At 40.3% G+C, this 16891-nt stretch overlaps 2 protein-coding genes across 2 annotated transcripts; one reads left to right on the top strand and one right to left on the bottom strand.

Annotated features, from left to right (window-relative positions):
* Positions 1-4497: 4497 nt before the first annotated feature.
* Positions 4498-6379, bottom strand: LOC103696598 (actin-depolymerizing factor 7). The gene is made up of 3 exons (XM_008778280.3): positions 6177-6379; positions 5124-5389; positions 4498-5041 (listed from the first exon to the last, which is right to left on the bottom strand). The coding sequence occupies exons 1-3, from the start codon at positions 6177-6179 to the stop codon at positions 4891-4893; spliced, it is 420 nt and encodes a 139-aa protein (XP_008776502.1). The 5' UTR covers positions 6180-6379; the 3' UTR covers positions 4498-4890.
* Positions 6380-9302: 2923 nt separating this feature from the next.
* Positions 9303-10928, top strand: LOC103697829 (putative pentatricopeptide repeat-containing protein At1g12700, mitochondrial). The gene has a single exon (XM_008779770.2). The coding sequence runs from the start codon at positions 9303-9305 to the stop codon at positions 10926-10928; it is 1626 nt and encodes a 541-aa protein (XP_008777992.2).
* Positions 10929-16891: the final 5963 nt, after the last annotated feature.

Here is a 16891-nt window from a genome sequence, read left to right as displayed (position 1 = left end):
TACTAGTGATCGCCCCACTAAAGGTCCAAAAGAAGTTTAGATATTAATCTCATACGATCATAGTCATATTAGAGAGTAGCAAAATCATCACATAATATATACGATATCAATATATTTATTAATACTATAAAATACAATTCATGCTCAAGTAAAGCATATCATACTAAATCCAATAACTTATAAATTATTTTTATGCAGCATGCATATGATAATTATTTTAAATGTAATAAAATAGCAATAGATAAATTTTCCCCTTTTCTTCTTTTGATCATATTTTTCCCATGCCGCCCAAGCTTGCAGGCTTAGAGCACACCTTTCAGCCGTCAGCCAATAAATATTGGGACTTTTTGCTGCCCGCAAGTGCGACTAGAGTTGTGGAACAAATCAAACAAAGAACTCCACAAAGCGGAGCCTTGTGGAGAAGGATTTCACGATCTGCGACACAACCTCAGGTCCTCAACCATGCTAACCAGAGAGTTTCGCGGTCTCTTAAACCAGGTGAAAATTCTCATAAAAAATTAAAGGGAGAAACTGAAATATTAAAAAGTTGGACTAAGCTGTGGAAGTTATAGTAATAATAAATTTTCCGTTAAATCAACCGAGCGAATGGAAACTATATGAGCTAAGCCGTCAGTCCCCTACCCACTCTACAAATAGGAATCCAGGATTCGACTCTTGGGTGGTGTTAGCATCAAGAACTTACCCCAAAATATGGTTTGGAAGCTCTCTTCAAATAAAAAATTCTGGATTCATATATATAACAAAGATTTCAATGTCCTCTGTTCTTAAAATAGCGACGGAACTATTTATCAGGCCGAAACCCAAAAGAAAACAAAAATCATATAACCGGACTAAGTAGATGTCAATTTGAGCTCGGCAAAACATAAATTTAAGTTTCAACTAATAAGTAATAAACTAAAACAATTCCTTTATTATGTAATAGAAAATTACAAGCTAAGCAATCCCACTCACTCCTCAAGAGACGGATTCTTCCAGCGGGAAAAGGATATCTCAAGCCATGCCAAATGAACCGTGATGCGGTTCGCTGCGAAGTGGAAACTGGAAGCCTAGTTTCAGCTACGGGTTTGTCATCGGTGGATTCTAATATTCGAAGGAGGTTCCATCAAGCTTCCACTTATAAATTTCCACCTCAAAATGGGCAGAAACTGACAAACTGAAACCATCAGAAGGATGGGAACATATTGCTCAACCAATGACAAGGCCTACGAAGAACGGTCGAACCCTCCCTCGACACAAATAAATTACAAACCATCTCGCATGGCTGAGAGTATACTTGGAACATCAGCTCCTGAAGTTGCATCATGAAAATTAGGATACAGCAATTGCTGGTTAGAGCATAACAATAACAACTGTCTCGCATTAAATGCTCTATCAAATCAGGTTCACCCTAGGATCAAGTGGTGCACCACGTACATAACAACTTTAATCAAGATTTATGGAAACAAATTCATCCATAACTCCATATATCATAATCAGTACCTCACTCGCAATCTTAAATGAAAACTATCACAAGCGGAATAACTCATCTGCACCACCAAAAGCACTCAATCAATGCAACGGACCCGACAGAGGTTCCTAGCAAGCTGAGATAAAATGCCCAAGGTATAGCGTAAAGTATGTTGGATGCTGGAATTGGTTTCATTTGATGGATTACAGCAATCAGCATGGGACTTAATGCTACACTTCTCATAATGGTACATCCAGTCACCAACTAAATGCAGACAATACAATTTGGATAATATTATTGTTTCACTCTGCAAAATACGTAAGAGCTGTTTTAAAATCACAATCATCATAGCAAGTGCAATGCTCATCCCCTAAAAATCTTGAAGTCAAATAGCCAAGAAGAAACAAAATAATTTCTAGAAGCGTGCAAATGAGCAATCAACTTGTTATTGACTTTGTTGACTACGTGACACTCCAGAACAGAAACAAGGACCTGAGATAACATTTGTCTCAAAGTCCAGTCCCGGCAGAACATTCTGCAAGACATTGAAGTGGAATACCATCCCAAGTATCGGGACAGGACCGCCCCGCTGCAATTAGAATGCCTTAGACATCCCCTCTCCCAAGTGCCGAGACAGAGCGAAAACGGTGGCGCATCTCATTCTATGAAAAAACCAGAACAACCCATCGCATGAGATTTAAAACCTTGATGGAGACAAAATCATCCAAAATATTTAAAAGTTAGGAACACTGTTATGGTACCACTTGTATCATTGCCTTCTTGTATTATTGCCTTCAATCAAACACAATTTGTAATCAATAAAACGAAGAGAGAAAACAATGCAAAACTGCTGTGTTAATTGAAAACAAAAAAAATGAATCAATTGACCAATAATGCCACGAGGCTGGCCAACAAAAGGCACCCCACCGATACCATGTCCACCATCTTAAACTGCCTCAACTATATTTCTCACGATATCAGGATGTCCACAAACATACACGATGCCTCTGACAAAATAACAGCTGCCTTTTACCAACATGAAATCTCGTCTGAATCATTATGAATGCCTTATATATAGAATCTTCCCAGTCAAATCCATAATCTGTACTACATGGATATGATACTTAAATATACCTAGTACAGAAAATACACCAAATAAAGAATGTAAGTGCCAAAATTACAGAAATAATCTTTCAATTTCAGGGTCATGATCCCTACAGCCTGAAGTTCTATTATTCGCCAGAATAATTGGACTCTCATCACACATAAAATTGCATACAAGTTTAAACTGGAACTCTCAATATGCTGTCTGTAACCTTGCAGTAAGGCCTCCACCCCCTCCCCTACTCTGGTCAAGCATAGATCCTTCCACAGGATGTTTGCCAGCCAAGCCAAGCAACAAAAAGAATCCCCATCACTATCAATACCAGATACCACAACCAATATGACAAAATAAGGCAAATTTTTTAGTGAATCATAAAACACCTAATGTATATACTGTTGCCCCAAGCAAATAAACAAAGGAAAAATCTCAATCACCAAGTATCTAACACATCTACAAAACTATTTTCAGTGGAAAACCAAATATCCATCGACTAGCATATATCTCAGCAGGGACCATGAATTTAAAAGTGACCATGACTAATCCTGACAAGCAACAACATAATTGATGCTACCGCTGTCTCTACAATCTTACACCCCCATCACATACTAACCTCATTAGCTATAGGATTAGCATCTAGCACTCCAAGAACATATTATCACAATTCTCACCTAAGAACAATTCCTAATTGCACCTTTCACCAAAGCCAATTTGATCATGCTCTGGAAGACGCCTTCAACCACATGGTTACTACTACCTTCTTTCAAAGTGAAAAGCTCCACTTCATCCAATATATTTGGGACCAGAAAATTTCTCTAATCATCTTTCAGATACTTGAAAGTTTGATCTAAGCAGTCAAGCTTAGCAAGCCATTATAAATAAAGTGGCCCTTTTGGTCAATGTTGATAACTCAACAAACTAAAGTTGATAAGAATCATAATTCAACGAAATAGAGTTGCTTATAAGATTCCGTTCGGCGAACTTAAAACATGGAGGTGGTTATCCCAAGTAAACCCACCTGCAATTGAGACTGTAAGATGAACCTTCCAACCATACTACTCATATCATTGTTTAGAATTTGGTTAAATACCCATTGACAGTCCACTATAATTGTGCTAGATTCCGATTACAAAAATTGGTCAACTACTTAGCTATTACACCAAGTCATGATCAATTTGCATGCCTTTTGGTATAATTATCAGGAAAAAGGCATAACAATGCATGCCAATTGAATTGATAGCAACCAATATCCAACAACAAACATTTAGTCCTATTTGATCTCCATTAGTATCTCCAAAAAAAACATCTTCATCTCAGATACAACATACCTCAACATGTTCTTAAACATTCTCAACGAACAGCCTGACCATTTTAATCAATTTCCTAACACTTTAAGCTCTACTTGTATGCATTCCATCCCTAGTCAAGCAGCACCTTGATTAAATATCATCCTCTATGCAAAGCTCATTTCATGTGTTGATGGAACATGTTAGAATGAAACCTTTTCAAAGATTAAACAACAAGGTCACCAAACATGATGCATGAAGTTGAGCAAATTGAGCACCCAAATTATGCATCACCATGAGAATTCCAAATATATAGACAATCAACAAGACATGAATAAAGATACTGACCAACAAGTGGCTGTGATATACTAAATCTGAAAACATGACACTGCATCCAAACAAACATTGCTGCACCCCCTCACTCTGATTTCTGACTTAACAAAAACTAATGCTACAAATAATTAATGTATCATGAGGCAAGATTATCTACCACTACACACCACCCCCAACCCCCCCCCCCCCCCCCCCCCCTAACCCCTAAAAAATAAAATAAAAATCATTCTGCTCGAGCTTGCAAGCAGAGATTGGCGGAGTCCCTATTAAAGGTTATAAAAGAAACAAAACATGATCATGTGAAATTGATTGCAAAGGAGCAGATAGTTTTGATAGACATTTACAAAGGTCACAAGAACCGCAATCAAAACCAAAAGAACACAAGAGTGGTCAAGCAACCATTTCAAAGGACACAAAGGTTTTGCCTACCTGGCTGCCACCACAAACAGTCACATATCATCAGCTTGTAGACATCACCCTACAAGAGATTATCCATCATATAAAAAACACAGAATAGCAATTCATATGGTATACCCAAAATCAACACTGTTTCGGAGGACGAAGGTCGTTGAATTATGATCACCTGAACAGCAACCAACATAATACCTAGCAACTTCACCATTACAGGAAACTATAAACATTTCACTTAAGCAAACAGACTACGAGGAGTAAGTCTCCATTGCACAACCTGGTAATATAACTCAATTGGCACGGCCTCGAATGACATCCAGTCCCATCTCAGTTGGATCAGTTGCTTGCAATTCCACCTGGATGCCATCCAACTCCCTCTTAAATCTGTCCTTTGAGCTTGCATAAAGCATCTTACTTCTCACTTTTGATGTGTCAGGTGACCTTCATAAACGGCCAAGAATGGATATCATCTACAGGCAAAATGTTATAAACAAGACTAAAGTTAAACTAAAGATAAGATTACCATGCAATGAAGAAGATCTTGCTCTTCTGGCAGTTCTCCTCGGTGACAAAATCAAAGTCATAGACCGCATATCGACATTCATTTGCAGGAAGAGCGGCAGTGAAATCCTCATAGCTCAGAGTGGGTTCACCAAGCTTCTCCACGATGACCTGCTTCAGTTTCTCCTCAATCTTAAAGATTATGAAACGATAAGTTCTCTTGGCCTTCAACTCCAAGAATTTCAGCTTACAATCATCATTCACAGCCATCCCTGAAGCTGCATTGGCCTATATGCATCGTTGGGCATATGTAAATAAAAAACCATGAATCTTGCGAAACGCACAAACCTTTAGATCCCAAATTAAGCCAAACATCATGTCTGATCACCATGCATGTAGAGAATAAAGATTCAACTCAATCTATAGCTATTATGGATCAAAAAAATGGATGAATTTGAGAGTGAGCATAAGCACAACTCTCAACTTACTGATATCAAAAGTGAAGCACAGAAGAACAATCAATTGGCTGCAACTTAATTTTTGCGATGATCCAAAATTATACAAGGATTTTTTTTAAAAAAAAAACATAACTCTGATCTGACTCTGCAAATGTTACAGCTTACCAGAACAGCCCAAAGGACATCAGATCCCTGGGGTGGATTCCTAACCACGAAAAGAGCAAAAACAAAAAACAAGAAGATCCACAAACCCTGACCACTCCAATACTAACATTTCTGCTGAATCCTAAGAAATTAGAGAAATTATTAAATGATGAACACCAAAGCCATATATCAAGAATCATAAATACGACACCTAGACCACTCAAACAACAGGAAACGATATCACATCAGCCCACCGACCCTCTAGTTCGGAATCTAGGAATATTGCGCGATCAAGAACGAAAATTCCGCCATAAACTCAAAAATCCAAGCGCCGTCGACGAACATCCAACCACCAAAATTAGAATCGTAGATCGAACCCTCAAAGACCAAAATCAAAGATAAATAAGCGAAAACAAGAAAACAGCAACAAATTAACATCGAGAGAAGCTGGAAAATATCAGAAAAGGCCTGACCATTTCTGGAGAGACGATCGGAGCGCAGTGAGACTGGATTCTTTTTTTTTTTGAGAGAGAGAATCTAGGGCTCGAGAGAGAGAGAAAGGAAAAAAGTGGCTCCGATATCAGAGGCTCGGAGGGCGCACCCCCTGTGAGATATGATACGGAGAGGAGAACGGCATTAGGCGTGGGGCGGCACGGCAGTAGTCGAAACACTCTGACACGGTCGTCACGCGTCGTCGCCTCGCACACTGCTGCGTCCAATCATAGCGCGCCACGGCACGTACGAACCGTAACGCAAAAGAAACGGCGCCGGGATTTTTCCGCTACTTGCTTCTGAAAAATCTTGAGATATCTTCCGTTGGTTGTGAATCTTGAGGCAGCGCACACCTATTTTGTATGTGCCCGCGCGTCAGCGTTGGGCCCAGCCGCCTGAGGGACTAGCCGAGCGCACGAGCCACTAAAAGTTCCTAAGTTTACCCGGCTATAGAGTTTGGCATGACCATATATTTTTGTCAGCTATGAGCAAAATTCCTAAGTTCTGGTCAAGCATCTTAGCTTGCATTTTGGAATATATGAGAAAAAACGTTACTCCAGAGGTGTTTATCCATGCAAGCTTACAGAGCAATTAGCAATGGTTACCCAGTCATATAAAGGAACAAAAGAGTCTCAACCACTTCATCAGCAGGAAATCAGCACATGTGGTAGTCTTTCTTCGAGAGATGTGAATTGAATTGTAGTGTAGACGATAAGAATTTGGAATTAGCATAATTGGCAGCTCTTTGATAGGTAAGAAAGAAACAGAGCAAGAGCCATTACAAATTAATGTTGGAAAAGAGAGAGAGAGAGAAAGAGGCTAATTTTTTAAATTTTGAGAAGGGGTGCTGCTTAGCATTTGTGCGCAAGCTAAAATAGCATGTCTACTCGACAATGCATGTCATGTTGACCTGCAGGGCATTCTTTAGGAGTGCAAGCAAATTAATAGATTGCATGAACAAGGTTCGGGTTAGTAGCCACATTTGCAATAAATTATATTCTATATCATATGGTTGTGCACGCAGGCACGCAGCCAATCATCACCGCTCATTTTTATGAGTTTTATCCATCAAATATATATTTTGGTGTACCGTTATAGAAACGAGCGCTTGTGATTGATGATATATACAACCATAAAGTGTAGTTACTCATTATACATGCCAATAGTCAAGATGCATCATGAGATAATGGAATAGCATTTAATGGCTCCAAGCTGGCAGACTTGCTCTCCCATCACATATGGCATGAGATACTTAACCATGTAAAAGATTGTTATTTGGATAATGTTCAACATGATCATTGCCCACATGCCATGCATTTCGAGCAAGTATATTGTCATTGCACATCTTGTCTTCTCAAAATTTGTATATCCACTAATATGAAAAAAAATCTAATGATAATAATTGACAAGCAAAGCATTTTCATTTTAATTTGCTTAGGTGGCATGGTTTGGCATATGTACAGCCCATCTGCTTGTCCTTGAGCCAGGCAATAATCTTTGATTACTTGGTACAATTTATGGCTGCATGATATGCTCATTGCTGGGCCATGACCTCCGTAAATACCACATATGATAAGGCACTGCACTAGTCCATCTTCACTATTATAATGTTAACTAAATGTACCCCCTCGTTTATAAAATAGTACAAAACATGGTACCCACTCAATTCTTTATTGTGATATAAAAGAGTTTTGCAAAATGAGAAGTGCGACTAGTGCAATAAGCACAAAAAAACCCGACCTTGTCAATGCATTTGATTAAGCTAATAAATCAAGAAAAAAAATAATTTTTAACTTCTATTTGATTACTAGCTAAGAAAAAATAATTTCATGGTCCTTAGTGAGATTTTATGTAATTTTTTTTATTTTTTCCTAATTAGATTCATTCATTTTGCATATAAACTTTATTCAGAAGTCACAATAAAATAAGTTGTTTATGAATAGCATCAAGCTGACTTTATAATAAGCTTGTTTAAACTAGTTCAACAAGAAAACAAGTCCAAGCCAAACCTAAACATTAGACTCTTAAAATATGCAAAAACTCATACTTTATTCAATAATATCAAAAAATAAATTATTGAACGAACAAGCCATCGACTACTTGTCAATTGGAAAAACCACGAGGTCTTAGATTATGATTGGCATCTATACTTGTGAAGTGGTGTGGATATAAAGTAATAATTAAGGATTAGCCGATCTTAATCTAAAAAAGTAAAAAAAATATTAAGTTCAACTCAAGCTAATTTAAAGCTCCAGAAATGCGGAGCTCCACCAAACTCTTTGCCAAACCTAGTTATTACATACACATTTAGTGATCCCTAATTATGAAATAGATACCATAATAAAATGCTGCTAGCCGAGCTCTTGTTCTAATCTTCTATCAGGGAGTGGGAAACAAGCAAAATACATGTAACAATAAAAAAAATGGCGAGATATATTTTCCAATAAACACTATATTAAGAGATATTCTAAATTCCATATAGCATGCTTTTTTTTTTTGGCGGATCGGCTGCTTATACTGCTCTCGCATGAGCACAGTCAGCTACATCACTATCAAAAACACTACACAAAGCAAAAAAACTGAAGACTGCTGGGTTCATAAATTTTTTTTGGAATGATAAACAGCGAATGAGGCAACCCAGTCAGTAGCTTGGTTCATCTTCCGAAGGACGTGCCTCATCTGGACAGCCCGGCACTTTCATAGCATCTGTCGTTTATCGCCCAAAAGCGGGTGCTCCATCTCTTTTCGGCCTTTTTTTTTTTGGTGAATCGGCAGTTCACACTACCCTAGCATGAGAACTGCCAGCTACATCAGCATTAAGCAAACAACATAAAGCAAAAGGAACAGAAGCTTGTTGAGTTCAAAAAAATTCACCAGAGTGATGTGCAGTGAAAGAGGCGACCCAGTCAGCCGCCTGGTTTGCCTCCAGAAAAACCCCGATCTGAAGAATTTGGCACTCCTATAGCATCCGATGAATATCACTCAGAAGCGGGTGCTCCACTTTCTTCCATCTCTTTTCGGCCTTGAAGATGCTCAATTAACAGGGCTGAGTCTTTCTTCGGAATGATCCCGCCAGTCTCACAATCGGACAGATCGAGTGCATCACAATGGTCCGAATTATTCCCGCCTTTCTCAAGTCCGTCCCTTCCAGCTTCCTCCACACCGCTTCCCAGCCCTTCTCCAACCTCCGCTACGCTCAAGACTTCTCCGCCCTCGTCCGAAACCTCTCCAGAAACCGCAACAACCCGCGTCTCCTCGCAGCCGTCGACTCCACCCTCGCCAAAACCCCCCTCCTCGACTCCACCACTTCCGTTCTGGTGCTCCGCGGCCTCTCCCGCTGCAAGAAGCTCACCCGAGCCAAGGCCGTCCTCTCCGGCCTCAAGGAGAGGGGCACCATTCCGGAGCCTTTCCTCTATAGCCTCGTCCTCCAGTGCCTCGTCCCCGAGAGCCCAATCCGGGACGTGGAATCCGTGTGGAGGGAGATCGGATCGGGACCCTCCAATCGATGCATGGACGCTTCGGATTTCGTCCTCTACCTCTGCCGCCGCAGCGAAGACGCCGCCGAGATCGAGCGGGTCTGCCACCGGGTTTCGTCCAGCCGGTGGGATTTGAGACGGGAGGGATACGTTGCTCTGATCGGTGCAATGTGCGAGGGAAATAATCCCAATCCTGGTTTAGCGAGGAACGTTTTAAGGGAAATGGAGGAGAAAGGATTCGAAGCCGATGAGTTGACTTACTTTGCTTTGTTCCAGAGCTTCTGCCGGACTGGAGATGTATTGGAAGCTGATTCCGTCTTAAGGACTTTGGTAGATCGGTGGGATCATGAATTGGATATCTCGGTCTACGGGAATTTCTTCTACAGCTTATGTAAATCGGGCCGTTTGAGGGAGGCACGTAAACTGTTCGATAAATTGGCGAAGAAAGATCGAGGACTTGAAGTGAATCCTGCTCCATGTCTGAAACCCGGGAGGAGGGTCATCTTTCAATTAAGTCCTTCAAATAAGGTTACCAAAGTGATGACATTCGAGGCCTACGTCCGGTCGCTTTGTAGTGCCGGGAGGGTGGAGGATGCCGAGAGGATGTTGAAAGAGGCGGCGAGGAAGAGCATGGTGCCGGAGATTTGTGTGTGCAGGTCATTTATAGAGGCTTTGTTTCGAGCCGGCAGAGTCGACGATGCTATCGGATTTTTCGAAGCTGAAAAGAGGAGGCGGCATGCAGAGGCTGGAGCCATGGCAGCGGCTGTGATAGAAGGTCTTTGCGAAATGGGCAGAGTGGATGAAGGCTGTCGGCTTCTTTGTGAGATGGTGGATGAGGGGTTTGTTCCAACTGCTAAGGTTTGGAATTGGATACTAGAAAGTTACTGGGAAGAAGGAAGGGTGTGGGAGGCGACTGGTTTGTTTGATAGAATGAGAAGTGGGATCTGCGGTGGCGGCGGTGCGAGGCCTACTGCCTCGACGTATAGTGTGATGATCCATGGGTTTTTAAGGAAGGGGGATATCATGACAGCAATTTCGCTTCTTGAAGATATGGCTAGGGAGAAAATGCCTGTGAGCTTTAGCTTATGCAGTGGTGTAGCTCTAAGTATCCATGCACAAGGAGAACTTGAGCTGCTGCATGACTATTTGAACAAAATGATTGAAAATGGCATCTTGGTTTCATATGCTGCATGGGAATTGTTGTTCGAGTCCATGACAATCAGAAACGAGGTCCATTATCCTTTGATGCAGGAATAGACAAGGGAGTGGAAATGAAAAGATGGAGTGATACGTAAGCAGTTTTTGACCATGCAAGAAATTCAGACAACTGAGCATGATCGAGGCATCATTTCGAATTGTAAGTTATGGATTGCTGCTTCTCATCTTTTTTTTCAGGAAATTCGCTGCTTCACATCTCATGTCAATAATATTCAAGGATCAATTTCATCAAAAAAGAAAAATCAGGGACCAAAACTTGGGGCAGGTCCTAATTTTCTCAGTGGGGCCGTGCCGCTTCTATGATTTTTTTTCTTCTGCTTTCCTCTGTCCAAAATGTGTTTGAAATACCAACCAGAAAACCCAATTAACGATTGTTTGTAAATTATTATTTATCAAATAAGTAATGCATCCACTGCTTCGAATAATAGCCTTTTGACCATTGGAGAACTGAAACATATCGTTGGACGTGCAAGATACAAGTACTTATTTGAGCATCGTGCGGACATATATTTAGTTTTACATTGGTTATTCGTCGAGAAGATTTTGGATATTTATAGAAAATTAAAAAATTTTAAAAATATTTTTTTGGAGGGAGGCCGTAGATTGTTATTAAAGGTATCAGAGTGGACTCGACCTATAGCTTATGTAGATTAGGACATACTGTAATACAAGTTAATGGAGGTTGATTACGGATCGATCGTGATGCTTGTGATTAGATTTGAATGGATTTGAACTCTTAGGTTCTGGGTTGTTACAACTTATCTATCACCTCTTTTATTTTCGTTCTGCTGGCACAGTTTGAAAGTTTCGATTATTTCAGCGCAAAAAGAAATGGGAACCCATTGGCATTAGCAGAGAAATAAGCGTGGATGATCCAAATTTGGTTGCAAGACTTCGTATGAAGCGGCCCTCGCTCCAGCGTCTTGTACCTTACTGTTTTGTACAATTGTACCTCGTTTTTAGTTATGGTCCTTTTAATGAAACGCACGTTAACCTAATCAACCCCTCCTTAATGTTATCCAAGGCAGCTCGGCTAAGGATTTATCTTTTAGGAAATCAAATCCACTACTCTATCGAACGCCCCACATGACATGGAATAGAAAAGAACTGAACCTGGTGCATGTCAACTGTAGACAACCCAGTGATGCATGATATAGTGCATTGGGCGTCGCATCTTTTGACTTAAAGAAAGCAGCTCATAGGAGCATAGTGTTTGGTCCCGATCGCTTGAAACAATGGATCGAACTCAGACGGGCACCCAGGTCCAAGATATTTGCTCTTGCCCCTCAAACGGATTTTTGCCATTCTATTGGAGCATTGATGGGAACCGAGCAATAAAAGTGGTGGTTAAGACTTTTCAACAGGGCAAGATTGTACAAAGCTAGCCACACATTTCACAAGCCATTCAAAACTGCACACAACCACTAGTACGATAAAATCTAGTAGAAATTTATACTAAACATCCAAAAGACGTTTATTCTCCGAAATACTAATCACTTAGGCAAAGTGAAACCTCTCCTCTCCAAGCGTCAAACTAGATTGTCTCAAGATAAGAAACAACAACGACGGCAGAAATTTTAAAGCATTGAGCATCCATTGCGAGAGAGTGAGAGAGGTTTAGTTCTGCGACTTCTTTGATATGCCTTCCTTCAGCTCCTGGCTCTGAGAGGCAGGAAGAGGCAGAGGATGAGCAATCTCTGATGATGTCTGAACCGAGTTGGATGTGGCCTTTTTCTCGCCAGCTTCCATGCGAGGAGGGGCTTCAAAGCTGGAGAAATTTTCCGGGAGGTGGAAGACACCCTGTGATGGCTTCCTCTGGTGACGATTAGGCCTCTCAGACATCCTTTCAGAGCAAAGCTTATGGAGGGAATGGATGGATAGAAGAGATCGAGGCCGGGGGTGGGGGAAGAGAACGGCACGGGGCGGGGAGAGCCACCAACCAGTTTTATAGGCAGGCACGACCAATCCTCTCATTAAATGAGGAGAATAGTAAAGATAAAATGGTGGGCCTGGCTTGTCAGTATATTTACTCTAGTGCCTTGTCTAATTGTGACCAGGTGCACCGAATTGCCCGTAAGGAAATTTACTAAGCAGTTGGTCGCTTTGGTGAAAATTACTCATGGCCCACCCCAAGTCATGGCTAAAACTTAAGCCCTCCTTTGGTATGATATTTCTTTAATATATATATATAATCAGAAAAGCACCAAGCGCCTATTTGGTATGATCTTTGTATTTTTTTAAAAAAATATATATTATTTTTTAAAAAACTGAAAGTGAGAAATTTTTACTTCAACTTTTGTTTTAAATGAAAAGCCGCTTAACATACCATCACAAGAAGCAGTGCACCAAGCGCCTCTCCCCGTTACCATCGAGGGTCGTGCCTCCTCCTCCTCCTCCACTGCCGAAGGCTGCACCTTGTCCTCGAGGAGAAGGCCATCGCCACCTCTAATTCGAAGGCCAAGTTTGCTTGCCTTGGCCATGCTAAGTAGATGCTCTAGGTTTGCATCATCCACAACCCTACCTAGACCACTGTCGATAACCCCAACTCATATCTCTTTGCTCGGGCCCATCTCCACCTCACCTTTCCTGCTCGCCTTTGCAGTAATGTCCGAGGCTTCGTCCTCCAAGTTCTTAAGATATTTGATATCGGCCCTTTCTTTGTCCACATCGACTTCGCTATGGAGCTCTTGGAGACGCTCTTCCATCCCCACATGGCCTTTATTTTCGAGTGGTACATTAAGGCCCACCATTAGATCATGGTGGAGGCCATCCTCGATGCAGATAACCTTTCATCGACAGTAAATCTCGATAACCAACTATTCTGCGAGTTGCTGGTACTCTCGATGAGGCCGAACCAAGCAGAGAATTTGAGAGAGTTGGAGAAGCGGTGATGCGAGATAGTTTTTTAGTTTGATTTCTTTTGTTGAGAAAAAATAGCGACCACCAAACATATTTCTCATATCGAAAATTTAAAAAAAAATGGAAGCAAAACTTCTATTTCTATTTTTTTTCTGAAAACAATGGTGACAGCAAAGCCAAATATAACCCTAGTAAATAAATTAGGTGACCGGTGGGTGCAAGTTAATTCTTGCAATTCCAATAAGTAGTAGCTTGTACATTGAGTAGGGTTCGATTTGTTTACGTAACGATCTAGGATCATACACGAAAAGACTAGTCTTAAGGTAATATTGGTTTTTTAGTTCTATATACTACACAAGATCTCTCTAGTATCTCACATTCTTGGCAACTTGATTTCTTTTAAGAGTTTTGTTTTGTTTTTAATATTTCATTCCATGATAATAAGATGTACAAAACTCTAAATTATAGAGGTAGTACTCTATTTTACAAAAAAATAAAATTAAAAAACAAATATGTGCTACAAAAGGGGTATCTTAGACAATTCCAAAAAAGCCCTACCTAGAAGTCACCAACACGATTCTGATCGCAAATATATCTTTTGCTGTTAGGAAAATACTCACTTGTCTTGGCTGTCTGCCATACTCTATCCATAACAAGCTATGACTCTTTATCTTTCAAGGTCTTCACATGGTCTTTCATTATTTATATGCATTGCACGTAGAAGTATAGAACCACTCCAGATTACCAACATCGCCCTCACTCTATCAATCTATTCTCACTTTAAACTTGAGCCTTCTTTTCTTATTTTGAAGATAGGGTTTAAAAAAAAGATAAGTGTCAAGGATATTTTGGGCAGCTACTTAAGGTTCGGATTGGTTGTAATGGATCTGAGGGCACTTCCGATAAATGGCTGTAAACAAACAAAAAAAAAGGAAATGCTTGTCTCCTTCCATGAATGCAGAATACTAGGCGTGGGAATATGCTGCTCGTGGAGAGTCCGATCCACGTGGGAGCATTAAAGTGGGCATGGGTCGTGCCGCAAATTGGGAGTCTCTTTCTTTGGTGCGGCCCCTTTGGTTTTCGCCAAATTCCAAAGTGCTCCTCTGAACTGAATTCGATTGCACGGTGCCGTTCTTGCAGGCGACGTGTTCGTCTTGTGCTCGACCGGTGGGTCAGAGTCTAATTTGGACTCAAGACAATCAAGGCCTCGATCCACCATGGATTCTTTCCGACGACGAGTTCTACCGCGGTAGGGCCATGGCTCAGGTCCCTCCAGAGCCGATTTGCAAGCAAGTTCCAAAGATCTATGATGAATGAACATTTCAGGTCTAAGTCCAAGTTTGAGGTTTTTAGACCTACCTTGACTCGCTCATGACTGATTAACCAAATTATCAAAGATATTTTTGATTTCAATTTATCCCACCTCATCAAGCCTCATGATCTTTGGGAGGACACCCTTTCCGGCCTTTATAAATTGCCGGAAGAGCCTCGCCACCATATCTCTTGGAGAAACGTAGGGCTTCATTTCTCCGATCTTTTTTTGATCGAAGGCCTTGGTTTCTTCGCTCGTTATATTAGTTTTAATTACAAACCATTCAACTTCTAAATTTTTGGCATATGAAATTTTGTATTATGATCTAATGACATAGAATCAGGAGTGACTCAATATATTTAAGGCCCCATGGCAAACTCACTAAGGAAAATCTTTTTTCTTTCCGTTTTTTCTTTGAGGCTTTTCTTGTAGTGAGCCAGCCTAAAGAGAATTCACTAAGGGAGCCTTTTTTTTTTCTTTCTATTTTGTATTTGAGGCCTTTCCTGTAATGGGTCTTCTTTGGGCCGGGGTCTTAGGCCACCGCCCCAAGTCGTCTAAGGATTGAGCCGGCCCCGCATAGAATAAATAGAATCACATATTTGAATATGTTTTGGCATTTGAGTTTAAATTACAGGTCTTTTGAAATTTTAGTCAATTATTGTTATATGATTAATTATCAAGTGTTCGTTGATCATGATTTAATTTCGGAGCATAAAATTGGTTATTTCATAAACTTCCCAAACAATAGGTTGTTTTAGCTTCATTACTTGTTCACGATGCATAGTTTGATATATCTCGTATAAATTTAGGTTTGACATGTCTAAGCCTGACTTGAGAACCTCATCTAATCGATAATATCTTTATTATCGAAACCCTGGCATAATCAGATTCTTCGGTGAGCTAGTTAGGGAATAAAATATGAACCCCAAACCCCAACGGTTTTGAGCGTGGGTTTATTGAAACTTGGACTCGACTCGACTCACCTTGCACCAACTCCCAAGATATTCTCTCTATTGAAGGGGTGCACTAGTATATTCACTTCCTTTCCTTTTCTTTTCTTTTTTCCTTCTGTTGGGGCGAGGGGAGGTAAAGATCAAGAATCTAAGATCTCTTTGAATAACAAACACCTAGCCATATGGCAGACATCAAAGGAGCAAACAATTATAATATTTATCCATGGGTCTTCTAATTAACCAATCTTCCATTATGTTACATTCTCAATTAAGTACGAGTAATCTTGAAACATGAAAGCTGGGTAGAGAATTAGGATATCAATATGCTCCAATTAATGTGCTTGCAATTTTATCCAAGATACTGTTAGCATGAAGATATTGTATCGCTTGGCCATAAAAGGCTATGGCAAAGGCTATACGCAAAATCTAAGATGGTTTATTATGCTGCTCCCATTCGTTACGTGGACGTCTATATTAATAATTGCATCAATATAATTCTTTATTTCGGATAATAAACAGAGCTTTTATACTATTCTATTTTATATATATTATATATATATATATATATATATATATATATATATATATATATATATATATATATATATATATCCTTCTTTTATTCCATATGATCATCAATGATCATTAATGGCAAAAACTAGATATTCAAGAATAGTTATTATTGTGGTTCAAATTTGGCCCGAGGGTGACCATGTCGGCGGAGTCGAGGGAGCCGCTGGTAGTTCGAAGGAGAAGACGGGAGCTACCTCTTGCGCAACGGCCGTAGATCTGCACAAAGTCTCACCGGTGTTTCCGGCGAGAGCCCTCCGACGATCAAGTTAAAATGGGATAAATTTCGTCCAGCCAAAAGTCCCTTA

Source organism: Phoenix dactylifera, chromosome 12, assembly GCF_009389715.1.
Source record: "Phoenix dactylifera cultivar Barhee BC4 chromosome 12, palm_55x_up_171113_PBpolish2nd_filt_p, whole genome shotgun sequence".
NCBI classification, from domain to species: Eukaryota; Viridiplantae; Streptophyta; class Magnoliopsida; order Arecales; family Arecaceae; genus Phoenix; species Phoenix dactylifera.
Note: the sequence above shows the minus strand (reverse complement) of the source record. Positions and strands in the feature narration are given on the sequence as shown.

Coding starts and splice junctions, on each gene's coding strand:
- LOC103696598 (XM_008778280.3), bottom strand. Junction 5,042..5,123: donor AAGATCTTCTTCATTGCATG/GTAATCTTATCT, acceptor CCGTTTATGAAG/GTCACCTGACACATCAAAAG.
- LOC103697829 (XM_008779770.2), top strand. CDS start 9,303: ATGGTCCGAATTATTCCCGCCTTTCTCAAGTCCGTCCCTTCCAGCTTC.